Here is a 21,240-nt window from a genome sequence, read left to right on the forward strand (position 1 = left end):
TGCTGCTGGTGGGGCTGGGCAGCGGTCTGGACACAGGGCCCTTTCAGACCATTCCAATGAGGGACGACGCCAGACCTCCACAGTGCATGCGAAGCAAACATCTGCATCTATTTCAAATAATGTCCTCAGGAGGTTGGCCTGTTTTTATATGGCTGTTGGGCAACTCAAGAAACCCTGAGGCTTTATTCCCTTTATCAGTGCAGTGGCCCATGAGGGCTCACATGGCTTTCCCAGTAATAAGCCCAAGGCCAGCAGGCCCACCAACCTCCGGGGGCTGAGGCTCTGCAGGTTGTCATGGCGTGGGGAGAAGCTCCTGGAGGTACTCGCCCACCAGCCAACACTGGGCCAACTGGATCAACGCGAGTGAGAAAGGAACACCTGCCCCCAGAAAGCCTCGCAACGTCCAAAGGGCCACAGGAAGCTCCCCAGCAAAGCAGCTGCTGTCCTGGCCGGCCACGTCTTGGTAGCTAACCGCAGGCCCCACCTGCGTCCCTCAAGTCCAGCTTATCACGTCACCCAGACAACAGGAAGACGCTGAGCACCCAGGACACATTCCGCCGGTGGACCCAGGGCGAATCCCACCACAGCCCGTCGGATGGGCAATGGAAGCACGGACAGGCCGACAGCCCAAACGTCCCGCTTGTGCTCTGGTGCTCAGCAGACAGTGGCGGCGCCAACCTGCCAACTTCCTCCCCTACTGCGTCCCTGCCATCCTGCCCCTGAACACACACGGCGGTGAGGCCAGGTCTCAGACCACAGTTGAGGACGTGCTCAGGAACGTGCGTGCCGCGCTCCACCAGAGCAGCTGATCTGGGAGGGCCTGATGTGTCCCCTTGCTTTGGTCACACTGCCTCGGGATCAGAGCCACCACAGGACAGCAGGAAGGGCAGCGCCGGCAGCAGGGCAGGGTCTGTCAGGCGCTGTCGGTGCGGCTGTCTGGAGCAGCTGCTGGGGGGCGCCTGTCCCCGGCCATACTCTCCCACTCCTTCTTCACCATCACGTAGAGTCTCATGGCTGCCTGCGAGTCCTGAACCTGGGAGACACAGAACACCAACTGTCCCTGCAGGCCTCCCAGAGCCAGCTCCACATCAGAGCCCCTCACGCCAGCCCGTGCCGGGGTGCAAGGCGTGTGCACGCCTGCCGTCTGCAGGAGGGTGAGGGAGGAAGCGTGAAGCAGCCGGGGCAATGAGCTGGTCGTCACTGCGCCTCATGACACAGACGCTCCTGTCTGCAGGAGGGTGAGGGAGGAAGCGTGAAGCAGCTGGGGCAATGACCTGGTCATCACTGCACCTCATGACACAGACGCTCCTGTCTGCAGGAGAAGAAAGGGAAACCCAGAGAAGGGAAGCAACAAACATGTCGCCTTTTGGGCTCATCAGATGACATTTATGGATGCAGAGGGATGGTGGGCTGAGAGCGCAGACGAGCCACGAGGGCCAAGCAGACGGGAAGAAAGGGCCTGAAGCGTGGAGAGCGCTGCAGGGTCGACTCGTCCTACAAAAGCAGAGCTGGCCCAGGGCGCCTGGTCCTAGAGGGCCTTCAATTTAGACTGGTGACTTTTCCACCAGACACTCACAATATAGTAGTTTGTGTTAAGTGTTCCATGTAAATATTTAGATTTGAATCAACATTTTGTAAGTCTGCTCTGCCATTTCATTTTTTTCAGACAATAGCCTCCTAAAAAAGGTGCCCAGGCCTCACCTGTGTCTGCCATCAGCTGACACATAGCTGGGTTTCTAGGTCAGGGACTGCCCCAAATCCAAGGACATACTTACTGAACAGTGCTCTGCCTGCTGGACCCTGATCCCCAGGATTTTCTCTGAAAGCAGTTTCAGAGACGGTCTTCCGCTCTGCAAGGGAGGAAGAGACAGCACACAGCGTGATGGCTCAGGAGCCTCTGCAGACCCTGCCCGAGTGGCCACTCCACCGGCAGTGAGCCCCCACCCAGGCCAGCCACGGGGGGCTGGTGACACCCTCCAAATCGGCCAACGGAGCAGGGGGCCAGGGAAGGAGTGAGCACCTCCACCTCCCGCCCCCAGGCCCCTCTTATTTCAAGAGGAGCAGCTCTGCTCTTAGCACCTGCTGGAGCGCAGGCGACGGGACCACGCCCTACTCAGAGACCTAGCAAAGGTCAGTGCGGGGAGAACGTGTCCCCGTCACAGTCTCGTGGTGGAACTCCACTTTTAAGATTCCTTCTAAAGTTAAAGGAAAAACAGACACAAAACAAAAACCCTTTAACCAACAAGTCAGTGACCAGGGACAGAACCAACAACGAGGTGAAGCAGCACGACGGCAGTGTGACATGCTGAGTCTCACTCGTCTTAAGTACCTGTACTTGACTCTTAAAAGGTTTATATTTCTGTGTGTCCCGAATCTTCTTTTTTGGATGATCAAGAAACAGCACCTGGAAGAAAATATAACAACCATTTTCATTTTAAGTTTGTAGCAAATAACATCTAATGGGGAATCCCAGTCTATAACACGCACACATGGGAAAAAGGTATTGATATGAACTTGCACTTCTGGGAGAAATTTATCACATTTTTTTTGAGACAGAGTCTCGCTTTGTTGCCCAGGCTGGAGTGAGTGCCGTGGCGTCAGCCTAGCTCACAGCAACCTCATACTCCTGGGCTCAAGCAATCCTTCTGCCTCAGCCTCCCGAGTAGGTGGGACTACAGGCATGCGCCACCATGCCTGGCTAATTTTTTCTATATATATTAGTTGGCCAATTAATTTCTTTCTATTTATAGTAGAGACGGGGTCTTGCTCTTGCTCAGGCTGGCTTCGAACTCCTGACCTCGAGTGATCCGCCTGCCTCGGTCTCCCAGAGTGCTAAGATTATAGGTGTGAGCCACAGTGCCTGGCCGAAATTTATCACATTGATTTAAGGTAATGCCCAACAGTCAGAATCACATTAATGAAATCTTGAAATCAAGAAAATAGGAGAGGCAGAGCATGGTGGCTCACGCCTGTAATCCTAGTACTCTGGGAGGCCGAGGCGGGACCCAGGAGGATTGCTCAAAGTCAGGAGTTCGAGACCAGCCTGAGCAAGAGTGAGACCCTACCTCTACTAAAATTAGAAAAAAATTAATTGGCCAACTAAAAATATATAGAAAAAATTAGCCAGATGCCTGTAGTCCCAGCTACTCCGGAGGCTGAAGCAGAAGGATTGCTTGAGCCCAGAAGTCTGAGGTTGCTGTGAGCTAGGCTGATGCCAGGGCACTCTAGCCCAGACAACAGAGTGAGATGCTGTCTGGAAAAAAAAAGGAAATAGGAGAAAGACAGTCACCAATTAACCAGCAACCGACTTAGTCCTGTATATTGAGTTGGCTCTGCACATCAGGAAGTTAGAAACGATAACAAATCTTAACAGCTGACCTTGCAGCCTTAGCATAATCTTCAAGAGACTTAAAACAAGTCTGCACAAGTTACCAGAGTGGGGCCAGAGTCAGGAGGGAAGGACAGGTAGGTTCTGTGGCAGTCTCTGGGGGCAATGACGTTTTGTTAGGACAACCTCCCATTCTGCCTGCCCAGGCTGTTCTAATCAGCAGGGACCCTGAGGGAGCGGAGACCGGAGGCCACACCCCGGTGGCACTGGAAGTGGACCCTCTCAGATTCCCTCTGAGCCGCCCCTCTGCCGCCTGCTGAGCTGGCCGAGGTGGGCTGGCCAGTGAGGCGAGAGGCAAATCCAGCCCAGAACGGCTGCGTGAGGAACACTGCCCAGCAGTGCCAGCCACAGACAGAGGCAGCGGCCTGGCTTTGCCCACGAGGAACGCACGAGGTCAGAGGGGAGGAGACTTGGCGCTGGGTCTGGGTGGGCATGGCTACCACACTAATGCTGTGGCTGCCACTTAACCTCACCGAGGCTCAGTTTTACCAACTATAAAAGCAGCATGATCACTGTAGACATTTTTTAAATAATTAAATGACACCTATTATATAATGAGACCCATGGTACAAAGCGCCATAACGGGAATGGTATGGCAAAAGCTGCCGCTATGCATTAGAAGGGACCGAGAGGCATCTCCCCCACCCAGCAGGCCAGGCTCCCCTCTTTTCCTGCTGTTTTCCTTCTTTTCAAAGATGGGGGCTCCGTATATCATCCAGGCTGGCCTTGAACCCCTGTGCTCAAGTGATCCTGCCGCCTCAACCTCCTGAATAGCCGGGATTATAGGCTCACACCATCACGCCCGGCCCCACTGCTGGTTTTAAACAAACCAGACATTTGTCCCTGAACTTCAGTGACCCCTCCCCTATTCTCACATATACACATGCTCCCAGTAGCCACACGTGCTCTCCTGCACTGTCTCGCTGGCACGTGCGCTCTCTCTCCGCCAGACTCCCCATTCCTGCCTCCCGGGACACGGGCGGGGACTGCCCTCCTGCCTCGTGGCGCCCTCCCTGCCCAGGGTCCTGGTGTCCTGAATCAGTACTTGGGACGCCAGGAAGAACACAGGGCAGCCCCCACGCCACAGTGAGGCTCAGACAAGCCACAGAGCACGGCCAGTGTGAGCGGTTTCCTGTGTGAGCAGCCCTGGTCGCAGTGGGACTGCGTGTTAGGCTGTCCCCCAGGTGAAGGAAGAGTCCTGCGAAAGGCGCACAGTAGTGCCACGTCCAGCCTGTGTCACTGCCCGTTAGCGGGGCTGCCGGCCGCTCTGGAACTGGAACCCCAGTCCAGCTGGGCTCTCAGAATAGGAGCCTGCGTGGCTCCTGGCACAGGGTCAGAACCAGTCAGCAGTGTTTGGGGTCATCTCTAGAGTCCTCCCTACACAGGGCGCCCACTCAGAGAAACCTCTTAACTCCCACAATGGCGCTTCTGCAGACAGAGCACACAAAGGTCATGTGATAATAACATGCATGGGAGAGCCAGTGCGCCCCAAGTTCCCAGGATGTCCCCAACACCCAGTACCTTTAGGTCATTATGCACCGCATGTCCAACCAGAATTCTGCCCTTCAGCATTTCTGCCACTTCCTTCTGAACAACTTCAAATTCTTCTCCTGAAAAATCAGAACAAGCAAGCGGTTTTTAGCAACACACAAACCGCCATCATGCTCTGAGAGGGAGGCCCTTCCCACCCCAGTCAGACCGAAGAAAGCAGGCTGAGCTTGAAAGGCCACACGAAGGGCGACTTGAAGCCACTGGGGAGAAGTGCCTCACAGGCCTTGGCAGGCGCGGCTGTGAGGGCCCCTCTAGGGCGAGGAGGAAGACAGCCCTGCACAGGGCCGAGGACTGGCCCCCGTCTGCACACTTGTGCTGTGGCCCAAGGACCACACTAGCTGAGAGTAGCATTTAGAAACTCTCAGAGCCATCTGACAGAGCAGTTTGACTTCAATTTCATAGTAAAAAGCCAGGGCTTATACTTCACGGCTTCCAAATGGAAATAACAAGACTGCCCCCCCCACGAACAGTGGGATACACGCTGCCCCGGAGGCAGCTCTGCCCACTTTCTGGGGACCTTTTGGGGACCACCCCACCTCCAATCACACTTGTGGGAGCTCCTCCCATCCCCTACACACACAGGGAGGGGCTCCGGCAACCACACTTGCCCCACGTGACTCTGCCCGCCCCAGCCAGAGCTGACCAGACCGGGGGTGGTTTGACCCAAGCAGGACCAGTGTCCCCGCCCCCTGGAAGGGAACCAAGAGGCGCTGGGCAGTCTCCTGTTCTGAGGAGTAGCCGTGTACACCAGACAAAGCAGAGAAGGGAGCGTAAGGAGAGACTGCCTGGCCTCGGCCATCCTGGACGCCCTCACCTCTTAACCCATAGACAGACTCGGCCTTCAGCTGTATCCGGGTTGGGTCACTTCTAACAGCCACCTCCCTGACCCAGGTCTCACCACTAGTCCCTGTCTCTTAACAAGCTGTCCTATTTCCACCCTCATGGCCCTACTGTCTGTTCTTAATGCTGCGGCCACAGGGAACCTGCCAGACCTTAAGTCAGACCAAGCTTCTCACTGCTCATGACCTGCCTCCCTAGGGACTCCCGGAGTCCTCACAGGGGTACACCGCAACCTCCCTCCTCGTGCCCTACTCCCTAGCCGAGGGGGCTCCTTCCTGGTCCCCTAACACTCTACCCTGGCCCCCACTGCTGCACAACGCACAGCAATTCAGGACCACGGTCCTCGCCCTAAAGGCGGTGGGTGACAGGCACAAGCACGAGATGCAGATGGCATCAGGGCCTCTGCAGCTGCCTCTTGTATTTCAAACCCATCACCCCGGGGGGAGGAAAGATGTGTCAGGACTGTTGCTATGGAGAATGCTCCCGAACAGAACAGGGCACAAAAGGAGGCGGTGAATCCAGTTGTGATCTTCCCTTCTGTGCTCGCCACATACCCCGTGTGAGGTGCTCGGGCAGGATCCCGCTGACCGCGGTCCTGTAGTCTGTCACGGGCTCAGTCGGCTTGACATACTTGTCATAGACGCATCTGCCGTACTGGTTCACGAGGGACACGCGGGCGGCCACGCTCTCCTGCCCCTGGGGGCCCACGCCCACCATCTCGCAGTCCAGGGCCAGGGCCCTCGTCAGGCTGAAGGGAAACCAAAGGCTGCAGCTAACAAACACCGCAGGACCCAGGACGCCAGGTCACACCCAAAGGGACCACAGACTGAGTGTCACACACACAGAAACACTCAGGGCCTGTCACTACTTCCCACCCACGTGACAAGCTCCGTGTGTCACGGTTGCTAGTGGCATCACGGGAGGCACTCGCTCCACTCGACTGGAGGAGAGGCCCTCATCCTCTTCCCCGCAAGCCCCCGCTGCCCTCGAGGCTGACCGTGTCCCCAGCCCGGCGTACCCGCCAAAGGCCTGCTCCTTCACGAGGGTGATGCCGCTTTCACTCTGACCCAGCCGCTTCCTTGCTATCTTGGCTGCCTCTGGGCCTAGGGCAGCTTCGATGTCCACTGGGTCCACATCATCAAACCAGATGTCGTCCCTGCAAGGCAAAGACAGGAACAGGCTGAGCAGCAGAAGGCGCCGGTCCAGCCGCGGGGTGGCACTGCGTGCCGGCAGGCTGGTGGTGTGGCGGGCGGAGGGATGCAGAGGCTGCTCCCGTTGTTTTGATCATCTCAGCACTTTCATCATTTTTTTTAGATTAGAAAATATGCTTATCATCTAAGATTTAGGAACTACAGATAAACATACAGAATATAAAACAGACACATACAACCCACCATGAGGTGGAATCTAATGTTTCCTTTTTAATTACAAAAGTAACAGGTTCGTTGTCAAACAATCTGGAAACACAAATACACACCACATACAATGGAAACACAGAACCCCACCAAGGTACGACTGCTGATGTCTTCGCAGCTGGCCCGCTCTATGTGGACGCCCATGCAGGTATATAAACACCTGCCGGCTGAGGTCCGCCTCTTGGACTCAGCTTAAGTGTCATTTCCCTAGAAAAGGTCTGTCCGACCCCACCGAGTGGACATGCTCCTCTCGTGCTCCCGTGACCGTCTCCCTCACGCATTTATCCTGACCGCACCTGCGGACTGAAGTATCGCGGCTGGCCGTCTCCTGCCCGCCGGCCAGCCAGTGAGGAGCAGGACTGCCTGGCTGAAGGCCTGTCTGGAAGGCTGCCCGGCAGGGAGGCGCGGCCTGCTCCTCCCTTCACCCTTGAGCAACTGTGTCTTGAACACCCAGGGGACGTGAAGCCAGCCTATGTCACCTCCAGCTGAGCCATTTGGAGAAAGCCACTGGCTCCTGGTCCTCCTTGTGGGAGGACCATCACAGTGTTTGTTAAGTACCCACCAGGCACCGAGCCATCTCACAAATCCGGTGACATCACAGATGACAACACTGAGGTGCAGAGGATATCAGGAACTTGCCCCCAAACCCCCAACTGGCAAGAAGCAGGGATGGGTCTCGCATTCCATTCATTCTGGGTTTGGACTCATTCGTTTTACAAATTGTTACTGGCGGCCCCTAAGCGCCAAGCTCTGTCCTAGGCTTGGAAGCCGCAGCAGTGACTGCAACGCCCCGCCCTCCGTATGCCTACACTCTAGGAGAAAGCAAGCAGCAAGCAAAGACACAGACCACGTCAGCGGAAGGTGAGGGCAGGGCTGCGGTGGGGCTGCCCACCACCCAGCCTCTGCGGAGACGAGTCCTAGGTGGAGAAGTTGCTGCGCCTTTATTCTCAGTGGCGAGGAAGACCGAGGCCGGGCGGCAGGAGCTGTGCCTGTCGGCTGGGCTGAGGCTCAGGCACAGGCGTCAATACTTACTCAGTGGGTAGGGCTGGGGCCGAGGCTGCCACCTCTTCAGCTTTCCGCTTCTTATGCTTGATATCCCCTCGTTTTGGAAAAATGTCACCATTTGTCCTTTTCTTGGTTCCCTTCTCACTGTGCTGTGCTCCACTGGCCTTCCTGGGAGGTACTGGCACCTTCCGGTCCACCCTGGATCCTGCAGGAATAGAGCCCCCGGGGGCCTCTTGCCCTTTTTCTGTCGACTTCTCATCTCTCCTTGCTTTATCTGAGATCTCTTTTCTGTTTCGCTGGATAATCTCAGGCTGCTTTTTGGAACCCGTCTGAGAGATAACAAGAGGCTTTTCTGGGGCCTGAGATTTTTCTTTCAGCAGCTAAGGGGACCCAAAATAAAATACATGCTCCATTTTAGTTTGGAAATTATACACAACAGATTGAAAAAAACGTGTGTGGCATACCCACACACGTCAGTCATCTATACACACTTCCTACAGCATCACTGAAATTTGGTTTTCAAATGGTTTGGAAAAAGCCCCTTTTCATACTCACCCATGAGTCACTTTTGGGGAAATGCTGCTCTTTGCTTATCTTAATATACAATTTTACATGGGCTCCTTCGTTCCTACAAAATTTCAAACTTATACTCTACTCGTCATGTACCTGTTAAGTGACTAAACACCACGGACTGCTTCACTGTGAGCCTGAGGGGTGATAAACAGCCTTTCCCCACTTTTCTTTCTTTGAGACAGGGTCTCACCGTGTTGCCCAGACCAGAGTATAGTGGTGTCACCATGGTGTCACTCACTGCAACCTCAAAATCCTGGGCTCAAGTGATCCTCCTGCCTCCCGAATACCTGAGACTACAGGCACATGTCACCATACACAGCTAATTTTTCTATTTTTTGTAGGGATGGGGTCTCACTCTGGCCCAGGCTGGACTTGAACTCTTGAGCTCAAGGGATCCACCTGCCTCGGCCTCCCACAGTGCTGGGATTACAGGCGTGAGCCACCGAACTGGCATTTTTTTCTTTCAGTTAATTTACAGTTAATTTTAGAGTTACTTCTCTCATAGCTTAGGCCAACACTCTGGTGCATGGAAACTACTTCCACTAGAAGATTTCTTGGTTTGTTACGGGGTGTGTTCAATGAAAGAAAAGCTCTGTCAAACTGGAGGAGGCGGAAGAACAGGTGGGGGCCACGCCTGGCTCTCATGCAGGCAAAGCCATCTGTGGCCTTGGAGCCCAGCTTCCACCTTGTGCCCAAATCCCTAGCTAGGCTGTTCTTGACCTCAGTTAAGACCCTGGGACGCAGCAAGCAGCTGAGAGATGATGAGGAGGGTTTCTACTTGTTCCCATAACAGTTAAAGAATGGAAAGATTGGCTGGGCGAGGTGGCTCACGCCTGTAATCCTAGCACTCTAGGAAGCTGAGGTGGGCAGATCGTTTGAGCTCAGGAGTTTGAGAGCAGCCTGAGCAAGAGCAAGACCCCATCTCTACTAAAAAAAAAATAGAAAGAAATTAGCTGGACAACTAGAAAAAAAAAATATATATATATATAAATTAGCTGAGCATGGTGGCACATGCCCGTAGTCCCAGCTACTTGGGAGGCTGAGGCAGGAGGATCGCTTGAGCCCAGGAGTTTGAGGTTACTGTGAGACAGGCTGGCACCACAGCACTCTAGCTTGGGCAACACTATCTCAAAAAAAAAAAAAAAAAAAAAAAAAGGAAAGATTGACTTCCCTGCAAGAATTAGAAAAAACTCAGTTTTCCCTACAGTAAACATCCCTTCTGTTCACTTAATTTTGCTTTTCTTTCGTGGGAGGAGGAGGAGATGGTGCTCAAATCACAGAGGACCCTGCGGCTGCCTGTGGGAACTGTGGGTCCTGTGTGTCAAGACAGGAAAATTACTAAGAATATCCACCTTAAGATAGTGGGCACAGTGACAGCAGGCTCAAGAAGTTCTCTATTCTCTCTGTGGCTCACTCTGAAGCTCCATAACCTACTCCAGAACACTGCAGAAGACACATGAAGGCCAACAGCAGTGAAGAGCACAAACTCAAGGCACAAGGTGTGAATCCGCATCCCAGTCCCGACATTTCCTAGCAGTGTGACCTTAGGCCAAGTTTCTGAAGCTCTCTGTGCCTCAGTTTCTTTACCTAGAAAACAAGGCTACTAACAGTAGCTAGCTCCAACTTGTGACGTGGTGACAAGGCAAGTGAAGCCCCTGGGAGAGTATGTGGCAGGGAGAAACCCGAGCAGAAGCACTGGCTGCTCCTGCCTACCAAGGCACCCGGCACAGCCCCGCATCAAGAGCAGGGCTCCAGGGCCGGCCTGCCTGGGTTAGAGTGCCGGTTTCCAGCTCCAATCTCAGATGATGGGCCTATTCCCATTTCTGGACCTATTACCTTATCTGCAAAACAGAGATGACAGAAGTATCTACCTCACAGAGCAGGTATGTATGGGGACTACATAAGAGCATGCATACCGAGCAGACTGCACATTCTAAGAGCTCAAAAACGGGGACAGTTCTCATCAATGGCCATCTACTCAAAGACCCCTGGTGTTGCTAGGATCCTCTGCATCGCGCGTCTGCGGCCCCCTGCTCCCCCGTCGCAGGCCCCTTTCCAGAGACGGGCTCTGATTACTGAGTTCTGGCCTCCCGGGTCCTCTCTGGGCCCCCACGCCTTCCCCTCCCGGCGTCCTGCAGGAAGCGGACAGAGAGCGCCGGGCCTCTCAGGTCTCACCTCTCGCAGAGCCTTCCAGTTTCGAGAAAAGTCTTCCGGCGCCTGCGGAGGTCGCGCCGCAACACCGGCGGCGCTTCCCGGCTTCGCGCTTGCTCCTCGCGCGTTGCTTTTCCAAAACTTTTTTTTCTTCTTGTTTTTCTTCCGAGCGAGCTTCGGGACAAGCCCCGGCTTCGCCACGGGGTTGCTCGGGGCGCGCGTGGACGCGGGGACCTTCGCCATCGCGGCACCCGGCAAGGCCCCGGGCCCGGGCCCGACCCCTCCGGGTGGCGGCCGCCGAGAAGCCCGCCCGCCCGCGGCCCCGCCGCGCAGCACGGGCTCCGGCCCGAACCGGCCCCGAGCCCGCACCGAATCGGCCCGGGAGGAGACCCCGGAAGCGACCCCTCACGCGTGCTCTAGTCGCCGGAAGTGCTCTTCTCTCCGCGACTGGCTGGAAACCAGAACCGTGCGTGAGGTTCCGCGCGACCTGCTGGCCCGCACCGGAGTAGGACCGCCGCCCTGGCGAGCCGTGTCCGCGGTCGGCGGCCGAGGGTCCGGCGGGGCCAAGCCCGGGGTCTCACCGGGGTCCGGGTTGGGGATGAGAACGCGAACTGGGGGGCCGCTGTCGGGGTAGCACCGCCCGCGGCCGGAGGGGCCTGCTCGGTTGCCCGCGCCCACCCGCCTTGGGCTGTTCCAGGCTCAGCCTTACAGCGGCTCTGGGGGCCGGGGACCCGCATCTTCCACGTACAGTGGGGAAACTGAGGCCCAAGCGTGGGAGGAGTTCCCCCCAGGTCACGCCACCTCGTTAACCCGGAGCCGTAGGGCTGCAAAGGCATTGCAGCAATATCCGATAATAACAGCACTAAGAATTATAAGCGTGTGTTATTTTTTTGTAACAAGAAGTCATTAGCGCATCTCGCTTGGTCCAGACCATGCCTCGACAAACACCACCTTAAGCTTGCACTGAAGTCAGTGTGGGGGTGGAGAAAGAAAAGTAGTGCAGAGCACTCCAAGGAATAGGAGTGAGAAATAAAAAAAACCCCTAACAGAGGGAATGGACCCGTCTTTGTCAAAGTGACCCCAGAAAAATATTGAATTTGAGTTCCAGGCCATGAGGGGCGGGAGGTCAGATACACCTCATTGTACCCGGTCCTTGCTAAGCAGAAACCAAGGGCCACACAGAAAACAGTCCTTTGGAAGGGTTTGCCTCACCCTGGTTTCAACCAACCTCCTGACTGCACCTCCATTTTTGTATTTTCGGTATACTGACCAGCGGTCCTTCCTGGTAAGAGACCACCCACCGCAGAGGGGTTCTGCTCAGTCTATGGGGGCTGCACACACAGGGACTCCAAGTCCTCTGCTTCACCTTTTGATGCACAGGGCCTAATTGTAAGACATTTAAATGTTAAGTCTCCACCCCAGAGTGATCTTGGGACTTGTGTTGCATACATGTTAGCCTACAACGCATGTGTGAACTGCCTCTTTATAAATGTTCATAGTTCCTTCTATACTGTTGCATAGATATAGACATTAAGTATGAAATGTCCGATTTCAAATCAGAAGTGTAGTTTATTGTACTTCAAACAAGAAACAGTACAATTAATCAAAGCACGCACCTAAACTATTGACACAGTTTTGCCATCTTAATGGTAGCTTGTTTATGTCAACAGCAAAGAAGCCTGGAGAGCGAGTGGTGATGAAATTGTGAAAGGCTTTTTTCACAGCTTGTTGAGAACTGAATATTTTTCCTTGCAAGAAGTGGTCCAAAGGCTGGAAGAAGTGGTAGTCAGTTGGTGCAAGGTCTGTTGAATACAGTGGATGACAGAGAGTTTCCAAGTCTGGCTTCTGTAGTTTGAGCAGCGTCGTTTGTGGGACGTGTGGTCGAGCGTTGTCTTGCAAGAGGATTGGTCTGGCTCTGTTGACCAATCTCAGCTGCTTAATCACAAGAATCCTCATCATTTCATCCAGCTGGTTGCAGTAGATTTCCGCTGTGATCAATTGACCAGGTTTCATGAAGCTGTAGTGGATAATACCAGTGCTGAACCACCAAACAGAGACCATTAGCTTTTTCTGATGAATATTCAGTTTTGGACCGTGTTTCAGCACTTCATCTTTTATCCAACCATTGTGCCAAATGCTTGCGCTTGTCAAAAAGAATCCATTTTTCATCACATATAACAATACGGTATAGAAATGGTTCACTTTTACGTTGTGACAGCAAAGAAAGACAAGCTTCGAGACAGTATTTCTTCTGATGCTCATTTAATGCATGTGGTGCCCATCTATGTAGCGTCTATGTACCTTGCTGATCTGTTTCAAATGGTCCAATATTGTTGGAATAGTAAGTCAAACCTTGCTGCTAATTCACAGGTAGGTTGAGATGGATTCGCTTCCACTACAGCTTTCAGCTCATCATTATTCACCTTGGTCTCAGGTTGCCCACGTGGCTCATTTTCAAGATTAAAATCACCAGAAGGGAACTTCTCAAACCATGGATGTACTGTGTGTTCATTAGCCACATCCTTCCCTAACACCTCATTGATATTTTGAACTGTCTGCATTGCCTTGTTTCCATGACAGAACTCATATATGAAAATAACATGAGTTTTTTACTTATCCATGGTTTCACAAAAATTGCTCTAAAAATTGGAAAGATAATCAGAAGCAAATATGTGCATTTGAAAGACTGAGGATGTCCCTTCACGATAAATATAAAATCAAAAAAATGTCAAAGTGAAATGTCAGAGATAACAACTGTCAAACTTAGTACTTAAAGAAATCGGACATTTCATACTTAATAACCTAATAGCATCTACCCTGCTCAGTATAAGTTCCTGTTTCCTCCAAGTGCCTGCACTTGGCTTCTGCCCGAGGCCGTGCTTCCCTGCCTGACAGAATGGCAATGCTGTAGGCTGCAATCCTCCATGAGAAATGAAGCTGTCCTTCCCAAGTTTATGAGGTTCATGATTCTTCAGTTGACTTGAGGTTTGGAAAATTCATCAGGCCCAGAGAGATGTGAGCCTGAGACTTCAGTAACATCCCTGTACTCATGTCCCAGGGAAATTATTTAAAGGTGTTTTGTTTTTAATTTCCTTCCCTATACTTTCCAGAATACCTGATAAATTTCCTAAAATTGTTACCACATCAGACAATCTGGTTCAACATTTTATTTTTTTATTTTTTGAGACAATGCCTCCCTCTATCGCCCAGGCTGGAGCGCAATGATGTGATCATAGCTCACTGCAAACTCCTGGGCTAGAGTGATCCTCCTGCTTCAGCCTCCCAAAGCCTGGGATTACAGGTGTGTGCCACCAAGCCTGGCCTGGTTCATTTTCTTTTTTCATTTCATTTTTCATTTCTTTTTTTTTTTTTTTTTTTTTTTGAGACAGAGTCTCGCTTTGTTGCCCATGCTAGAGTGAGTGCCATGGCGTCAGCCTAGCTCACAGCAACCTCAAACTCCTGGGCTCAAGCGATCCTTCTGCCTCAGCCTCCCTAGTAGCTGGGACTACAGGCATGTGCCACCATGCCCGGCTAATTTTTTCTATATATGTTAGTTGGCCAATTAATTTCTTTCTATTTTTAGTAGAGACGGGGTCTCACTCTTGCTCAGGCTGGTCTCAAACTCCTGACCTTGAGCGATCCGCCTGCCTCGGCCTCCCAGAGTGCTAGGATTACAGGCATGAGCCACCGCGCCCGGCCATGGTTCATTTTTATGTAACTAAGTTGTGACTTATTTTTCAGTTGCTGTGGACTCCCGGGTTGAAGGTCAGAGAAACTGAGCATGCCCAGATGAACTCAGCATGAATCACGGGTAGAACCTGAGTGCTCACACTGAGGAGCTGGGCTGGATTAGGAAGACACAGGATCCAAGGTCCAATCAGATCACACCTCATCAACCTGTGACCTTAAAACCTTCTCTAAGCCCCAGCTGGAGGAGACAGGTTTGAGCCAGACTTCTGTATGGTTGCTCATCCGGTTGGCAATAAACCTTTCTCTGCAAACACCTGGCAGCCTGGCGGGTGTTTGGCCTTACATTGTGCACAAGCAAACGGACCCAGGTTGGTTTGGTGACACCACAAGTTGCATGATGTGACCCTCCTCCATTATGTTCATGTTCTTGGAATTCTTGATGCAAAGAACAATCATGGCCAATCAATGGCTTATGCTGTTTTAATGAACCAATGTAAATTCTTGGTAAACAACTTAGGAACTGCCCCCTTACTTTTTTTTTTTTTTTTTTTTTTGAGACAGAGTCTCACTTTGTTGTCCAGGCTAGAGTGAGTGCCGTGGCGTCAGCCTAGCTCACAGCAACCTCAAACTCCTGGGCTCAAGTGATCCTCCTGCCTCAGCCTCCCGAGTAGCTGGGACTACAGGCATGCGCCACCATGCCCGGCTAATTTTTTATATATATATCAGTTGGCCAATTAATTTCTTTCTATTTATAGTAGAGACGGGGTCTCGCTCTTGCTCAGGCTGGTTTTGAACTCCTGACCTTGAGCAATCCGCCCGCCTCGGCCTCCCAAGAGCTAGGATTACAGGCGTGAGCCACAGCGCCCGGCCTTGCCCCCTTACTTTTTTCCCCCCTTTACAAACCCACTTGTAACTGCTGTTCATCAGAGCACATGTGTTCAGGGCAACTTGAATCTGTGAAATTAAGTTTTAAAATAATTCAAGATCTAAGCTGTTGGGGCTTTATTTTGAGCCTTAAAGGAACGTGATTATGGGGTCTGGGGCCTAAGTCGGTGACAGGCCGCAGTAACCTTTGTTTCTCTGATTGTAGGTTAGCCTTCTTTCTTACCTATGTTGTTTTATAAAATGTTATAAGTGACATAGGGTGCCAGATAACACCACTTCCCTCTTCACTGTTGATCTTCATTGTATGTTAACTTCCCTCTTTTCTTTCTCACATAGAGATTTCATGATTATCACATTGTCTAAGATGGAAATTTTAAGGGGGAATAGAATGTCACTTTGTCACCCAGGCTGGAGTGCAATGGTGTGATCATAGCTCACTGTAGCTTCAAACTGCTGAGCTCAAGGGATCCTCCTGCTTTAGCCTTTCGAGTAGCTGGGACTACAGGTGGATGCCATGATGCCCAGATAATTTTTCTATTTTTAGTAAAGACGAGGTGTCAGTGTCACTCAGGCTGGTCTTGAACTCCTGAGCTCAAGTGATCCTCCCACCTTGGCCTCCCAGAGTGCTAGGGTTATAGGCATGAGCCACTGAGACAAGCTAAGATGGAATGTTAAATATGTGACTATCACATTTTCTAAGATGAAATGTTAAACACATCTTTTAAATTAGAAAGGAAATGAAAATAAGCTGTAATTAAATTATTGTAACTTATAAGCCAGTCTTATGTGGAAAATACTATCATCCTACTAAATTTCTTTGTCTTCTGCCTGTATAAGCAAAGCCTTAACTTTTAACTCTAGGGCACTGACCCCATTTCTTTGGAGTCTGTGTTTCCCAGATACTATTCCCAGCGTTTTGGTTGAATAAACTTTTTTTTTTTTTGAGACACTCTTGCTCTGTTGCCTGGCCTACAGTGCTGTGGTGTCATAGCTCACTGCAACCTCAAACCCTGGACTCAAGGAATCCTCCTGCCTCAGCCTCCCAGAGTGCTAGGATTACAGGCGTGAGCCACCACCACGCTGGGCCTGAATAAACTCTTTAAAACTGGATTTTGGGCCGGGCGTGGTGGCTCACACCTGTAATGCTAGCACTCTAGGAGGCCCAGGTGGGAGGAATGCTCAAGGTTAGGAGTTCGAGACCAGCCTGAGCAAGAGCGAGACCCCCCGTCTCTACTAAAAAAATATAAATTAGCTGGACAACTAAAAATTATATATATATATATATATATATATATATATATATATATATATATATATAAATTAGCTGGGCATGGTGGTACATGCCTGTAGTCCCAGCTACTTGGGAGGCTGAGGCAGGAGGATCGCTTGAGCCCAGGAGATTGAGGTTGCTGTGAGCTAGGCTGATGCCACGGCACTCTAGCCCAGGCAACAGAGTGAGACTCTATCTCAAAAACAACAACAGCAACAACAAAGACAGCCCTGGATTTTGATCCTTTATTAACCTGATTATTTCAGGTTGACAGAACCAGTCCTCAGTCTTGGCCCTGTCACCCACAAGGCCACCAGGATGGCTAGCTAGTAGAAAGGAGAGCTTTATCGGTGCTATCACTTTGAGGCTGGGAAGAGACAGTCTTCGGCACGTGCGGAAGGAGCCCTCTCTGCAAAGGCAGGGCAGTTGGGTTGGTTTTATGCCTCCCGGGGTCTCCATTACACAATACGCATTCAGCAGGTGTGTGTGGGGGAAGCTATACATATTCATGAGGGGAGCTGAGTGTGTGCACAGTGAGTAAACATAAATGTAGCAGATGTCCCATGTTCAATTAGGGGCAGGCCTTTCTCATGAAAAAGAGGTGGAATTCAGCCTTTGCCATCAGAAGGTGAACGGCAGGACGCGAGGCCAGTTTGCGCAAGGTCTCCATGGCTGGCTGACGCAGGCTTGAGGTCTGCCCTTGCTCATCAGGGAAGAGTGTCCGTAAGGGAGGTCCTCTGTCCAGCCAGCGTTGTGGCCATCAGGGTTGTAAATCGGAGTTAGGAGGGGTCTGACAATTTTCCTGGTGGCTCCTCGTGTCAGGGAGTTTAGCAAGAGTGTGGTTTTCCCTGTTGCTGTAGGAGTTTGGGAAGTTGCCACGCCAGGCAAGCCCTGAACCTCAGTCCACGGGGGACTTTTGGTTTCTCAACCTTAAGGCCTGTCCCAGTTGGTAGAGGGCGTGTGCTGTGGATCACAACCTAAGTCAACACTCTACTTATGTTCGTTCTACCTCAGTTTCTCCCTTTACGTCGACAGGGGCCTGCAGGGAAGCACAGATAAGTTAATACATCAGGATACTTTTGGACAGCAGTACCAGTGAAGGTGATAAAAGGAGATGTCGTGGCAAAGATTGACTAGGAGTGAGGTTGGCGGACAAAATGCAGGACACTCAGTTGAACAGAAGTTTCAGACACAGAATTGTTTTTAGTATCTCCCATGGAACATGTGCAATATTTGGGACATGCTTATGCTAAAAGATTATTTGTTGTTTACCTGAAATTCAAATTTAACGGAGTGTCCTGATGTTTATTTTCTAAATGTGGCAACCTTAAACAGGAGGCTGCGTAGACAGGGCCGTGAGGGAGGCCTCTTTGAGGAGGTGACATCTGAGCTGACACTTGAGTGTGACGACCAGGGTGCAGAGGGGACCACGGAGCGTTTGATGTGTTTGAGGAACGGGCAGCAGGCTGGCGTGGCTGGAGCACCAGGGGCGAGGGCGGGTGTGTTGGAGGTGCGGGCGGGGGGGCGGGGGGTTGGCGCCGCTCGGCCTGCTCCGTGACTCCTCATCTGGGGCAGACGGTGGAGCCGGAACTGCGATGTCTTTGGCATGGCCTTTCCTCTATCAGATGGGAAAGGAGCCCCCCCTCTCAGAGCCAGCCCACGTCCCAGTGTGTCCCCAGGTTCTCTGTCCAGGACTCCCTCCTCCTCCAGACTGGGTCGCTTGGCCCAGCCCCCTCCCAGGAGGCCAGGGGTGCACAGCTGGAGGGCTCTTTGCGGTGCAGGACCAGGTTGGGGTGCTCTGACCTGGGGACCGTCCCAGAGCAGGGCCCAGGTCGCAGCAGGAGGAGCTGCAGCCGCCTCCCCCCCCCCCAGGGCCCCTGCCAATAGTCAACGTGGCCTGGTCGCCCCGCCCCGCAAGCAGTCCGGCACATTCCGGCGGGTGGTGGCGGATCCACAGTCCTCAGGCCCCTTCCCTCAGCAGGCTGGTCTCCGGAGGATGTGCAAGCTTCAGCCCTGGGCCAGATGCCGGCCCCTCTGCGTGGCCGGCGTGGGGGCAGCCCTCATTTGTGCCTTCCTTCTCCTGGGCGGCCGGGGGCTCCCCGGTTTCCAGCAGGTGGGCTCCGTTGCAGGAGCGGTGGGGTCCCGGGGTGGGGGCTGCTGGCAGCCCTGGGAGAGGGGGCTGCTCATTCAGCAGACACCTCAGCTCTGGGGGGGGGAGGTTGCACTGGATGGAGGAAGCTGGGCTTGGGGTTCTGGGGTGCAGTATGCTCACAGAGGGGGGAGTTGGTGTCTCAGCGCCAGCAGCTCAGTGCTCATCTGGTTGAAGCTGAGCAGACAGACGCTAGTGGGTGCCACATCCCTGTGGGTTGGTCCTGTCCACACGCCCTGCCCGCTGGCCCTGTCCCCCTCCCTGCCTCTTATCCCCCTTCCCTGTGTGGTCTTACCTGGGGGGGGGGAGGCAGCCTTTCTGCCCTTCTCCCCTCCTTTCTCCCTCTCCACTCATCTCTTTTTGTCTTGCAGAGGTTTCTTCAGGCCTGGGAGCCGGAGGAGGTGCCTTCCCACCTTGGCCCCGATGCTACCTGGAAAGGTACTTGCCCCGGCGTCTCTCGGCGGGGACTTTCGGGACTTTCTGGGCATCTCACCACTGAGGCGGTGGGCTGGGGCTCTCCCGTCACCCCTGTGCGCTAACTCCCCCACTTCCCGCCAGGGCGATAACCGCGGGCCTGGGTGTCCGGCCAAGCCCAGGAGTCTGTTAAATGTCTCCAGCCGACGGTCGAGGGTTGGCTGGCCCCTTCTGCCCCGCGGCTTCTGCTGGGCTGGCCGGGTTTCAGGCACTCTGGCGGTTTCTGGCCGTGGATATAAATATTTACTCCTTCTGTGGGGAGCAAGATAGGGCCTGGACCAGGCGCTAGGAAACCAGGGTTTCCTTGTGCCAGAGGCCGTCCCCGGGGTCCCCAGTGGCTCGGCTGGCCTTTCCCCGGCAGGGCCCTTGGTGACTTCGATCAAAAGGCTGGTGGGGCCAGAGGCAGGCGGGCCGGGGGCGGGGTGCAGAGACCCAGAGGACATCCCACTCGGAGCCCGGCTCTCCGTGGTCTTGGCCAGACGCCCACTGACTGCCCGGGGGGCACCTGTGTATCTGTGCGTCCCTAGCCCGGGCGCTTCCAGCTCTGCCCCTCCGGGAAGGCCAGGAGAACGCCCCTGGGGTCCCAGAGCCCTCGGGGCTCCCGCGGGAGGAGGACAGTGAGGACAGCCGGGCCCTGCTTGTCACGGAGACACGGAGGCCCCTGTGCTCGCTTTCCTGTCGGGCTCCTGATGCTGCTCATGACACAGCGGAGCCCCACTGGGGGGCCCGGCAGCCAGGGCAGGGCTTGGGCTTCTGACAGAGCCACAAGGGCAGGGGAAGGCTTGCCTTGACGGGTGACCCACAGGACCACAGCCCAGCAGCCTCTCCCAGGCCTTGCCCTCCTGCAGGCCTCAAGCGCCCAGCCACTAACGGGATCCTGCCTTGGGTGGGGCTGAAGCGTCTTGACTTGGGAAGGCCGTCCTCCCAAGACCCGCCCACTCTGTCCGCTAGCTGGCCAGTACCTGCTTTCTAGAACCTCTGCCCTCGGCCTCCTCCCCCTCCAGGCCTCCGGAGACAGAGGCGGGCTGCGGGAGGCGTCCTGCACCTGGAGCTGCTGGTGGCCGTGGGCCCCGACGTCCACCAGGCCCACCAGGAGGACACGGAGCGCTACGTGCTCACCAACCTCAACATTGTGAGTGCCCCGCGGGGACTGGCCCCTGGGGACGGCGCTGGTCGGCACACACGAGGTCTCTGGCAGGGCTGTGGGCCGTGCTCATAAACCTCTGGATGCAGTGTCCCCCCAGCCAGGGCGGGTGACCAAATGCCAGTGGCAGTGTCAGCTCAGCGGGTTAAACTCAGGTGTACAGCTTGGGGCACAGGGCCGGGGAGAGACGGGGAGAGAGGTGTGGTCTGCTGTTTTCTTCCTCCCTGGCGGGGAGGTGGGTGAGGTCTGGGCATCCCTTTCAGCTCCAGAGCACACCCCTCCGCCCCTCACTATCGGGGTCCCTTCACCTGGGCCCCCGAGCCTGGCCACTTCCCTGGTGTCCATTTGGCCACGCTGAGCCCAGCCATCCCTGCCCCAACCAGGAGGGCGTGCAGGCTGCCCGCCCTCCCTCTGCGCCCCGCCCTGCCCTCTCTCTGTCCCCTTGTCCCCTCCTGGGGGGCACAGGGCAGATGGACCAGTTCGCAGTCTAAACAGACACCACGGGCAAAGCACATGCCATCTCCGTTTTCCGGTCACCCAGCCCCGGGTGCGGCTCCTCTTCCCTGGGGGTTGGGGTGGGGCGGTGGGGAGCGCTGTTCCCCTAACGTCACGGTGGCAGAGCGACAGGAGAGGCGGGAGAGGCAGGGGTGACCTCAGCAACCCAGTCTCAGTCTAGCAGTCTGCTCGAAGCACTGCGCCCAGCGG

At 54.1% G+C, this 21,240-nt stretch overlaps 2 protein-coding genes across 3 annotated transcripts in view; one reads left to right on the forward strand and one right to left on the reverse strand.

Moving 5' to 3' along the window:
* Positions 1-87: 87 nt before the first annotated feature.
* Positions 88-11,315, reverse strand: REXO4 (RNA exonuclease 4). 2 transcript variants are annotated; one of them, XM_012782001.3, is made up of 8 exons: positions 10,948-11,315; positions 8,227-8,579; positions 6,798-6,935; positions 6,334-6,527; positions 4,910-4,998; positions 2,330-2,404; positions 1,776-1,850; positions 88-1,033 (listed from the first exon to the last, which is right to left on the reverse strand). In XM_012782001.3, exons 1-8 carry the CDS (start codon positions 11,164-11,166, stop codon positions 914-916), a joined length of 1,263 nt encoding a protein of 420 aa, XP_012637455.1. In that variant the 5' UTR covers positions 11,167-11,315; the 3' UTR covers positions 88-913. The 2 variants fall into 2 exon arrangements, with proteins under 2 accessions (XP_012637455.1, XP_012637456.1); XM_012782002.3 differs by lacking the exons at positions 6,334-6,527; positions 6,798-6,935 and having other exon boundaries at positions 8,227-8,404.
* Positions 11,316-18,726: 7,411 nt separating this feature from the next.
* Positions 18,727-21,240, forward strand: part of ADAMTS13 (ADAM metallopeptidase with thrombospondin type 1 motif 13) — a 28,389-nt gene continuing 25,875 nt past the window's right edge. The window contains exons 1-4 of the mRNA XM_076008452.1: positions 18,727-18,881; positions 19,289-19,355; positions 19,919-20,008; positions 20,396-20,523. Of these exons, the coding sequence (XP_075864567.1) occupies positions 18,765-18,881; positions 19,289-19,355; positions 19,919-20,008; positions 20,396-20,523 (402 nt within the window). The 5' untranslated portion in view covers positions 18,727-18,764. The remainder of the gene's footprint in view (positions 18,882-19,288; positions 19,356-19,918; positions 20,009-20,395; positions 20,524-21,240) is intronic.

Source organism: Microcebus murinus, chromosome 12, assembly GCF_040939455.1.
Source record: "Microcebus murinus isolate Inina chromosome 12, M.murinus_Inina_mat1.0, whole genome shotgun sequence".
Classification (NCBI taxonomy): domain Eukaryota; kingdom Metazoa; phylum Chordata; class Mammalia; order Primates; family Cheirogaleidae; genus Microcebus; species Microcebus murinus.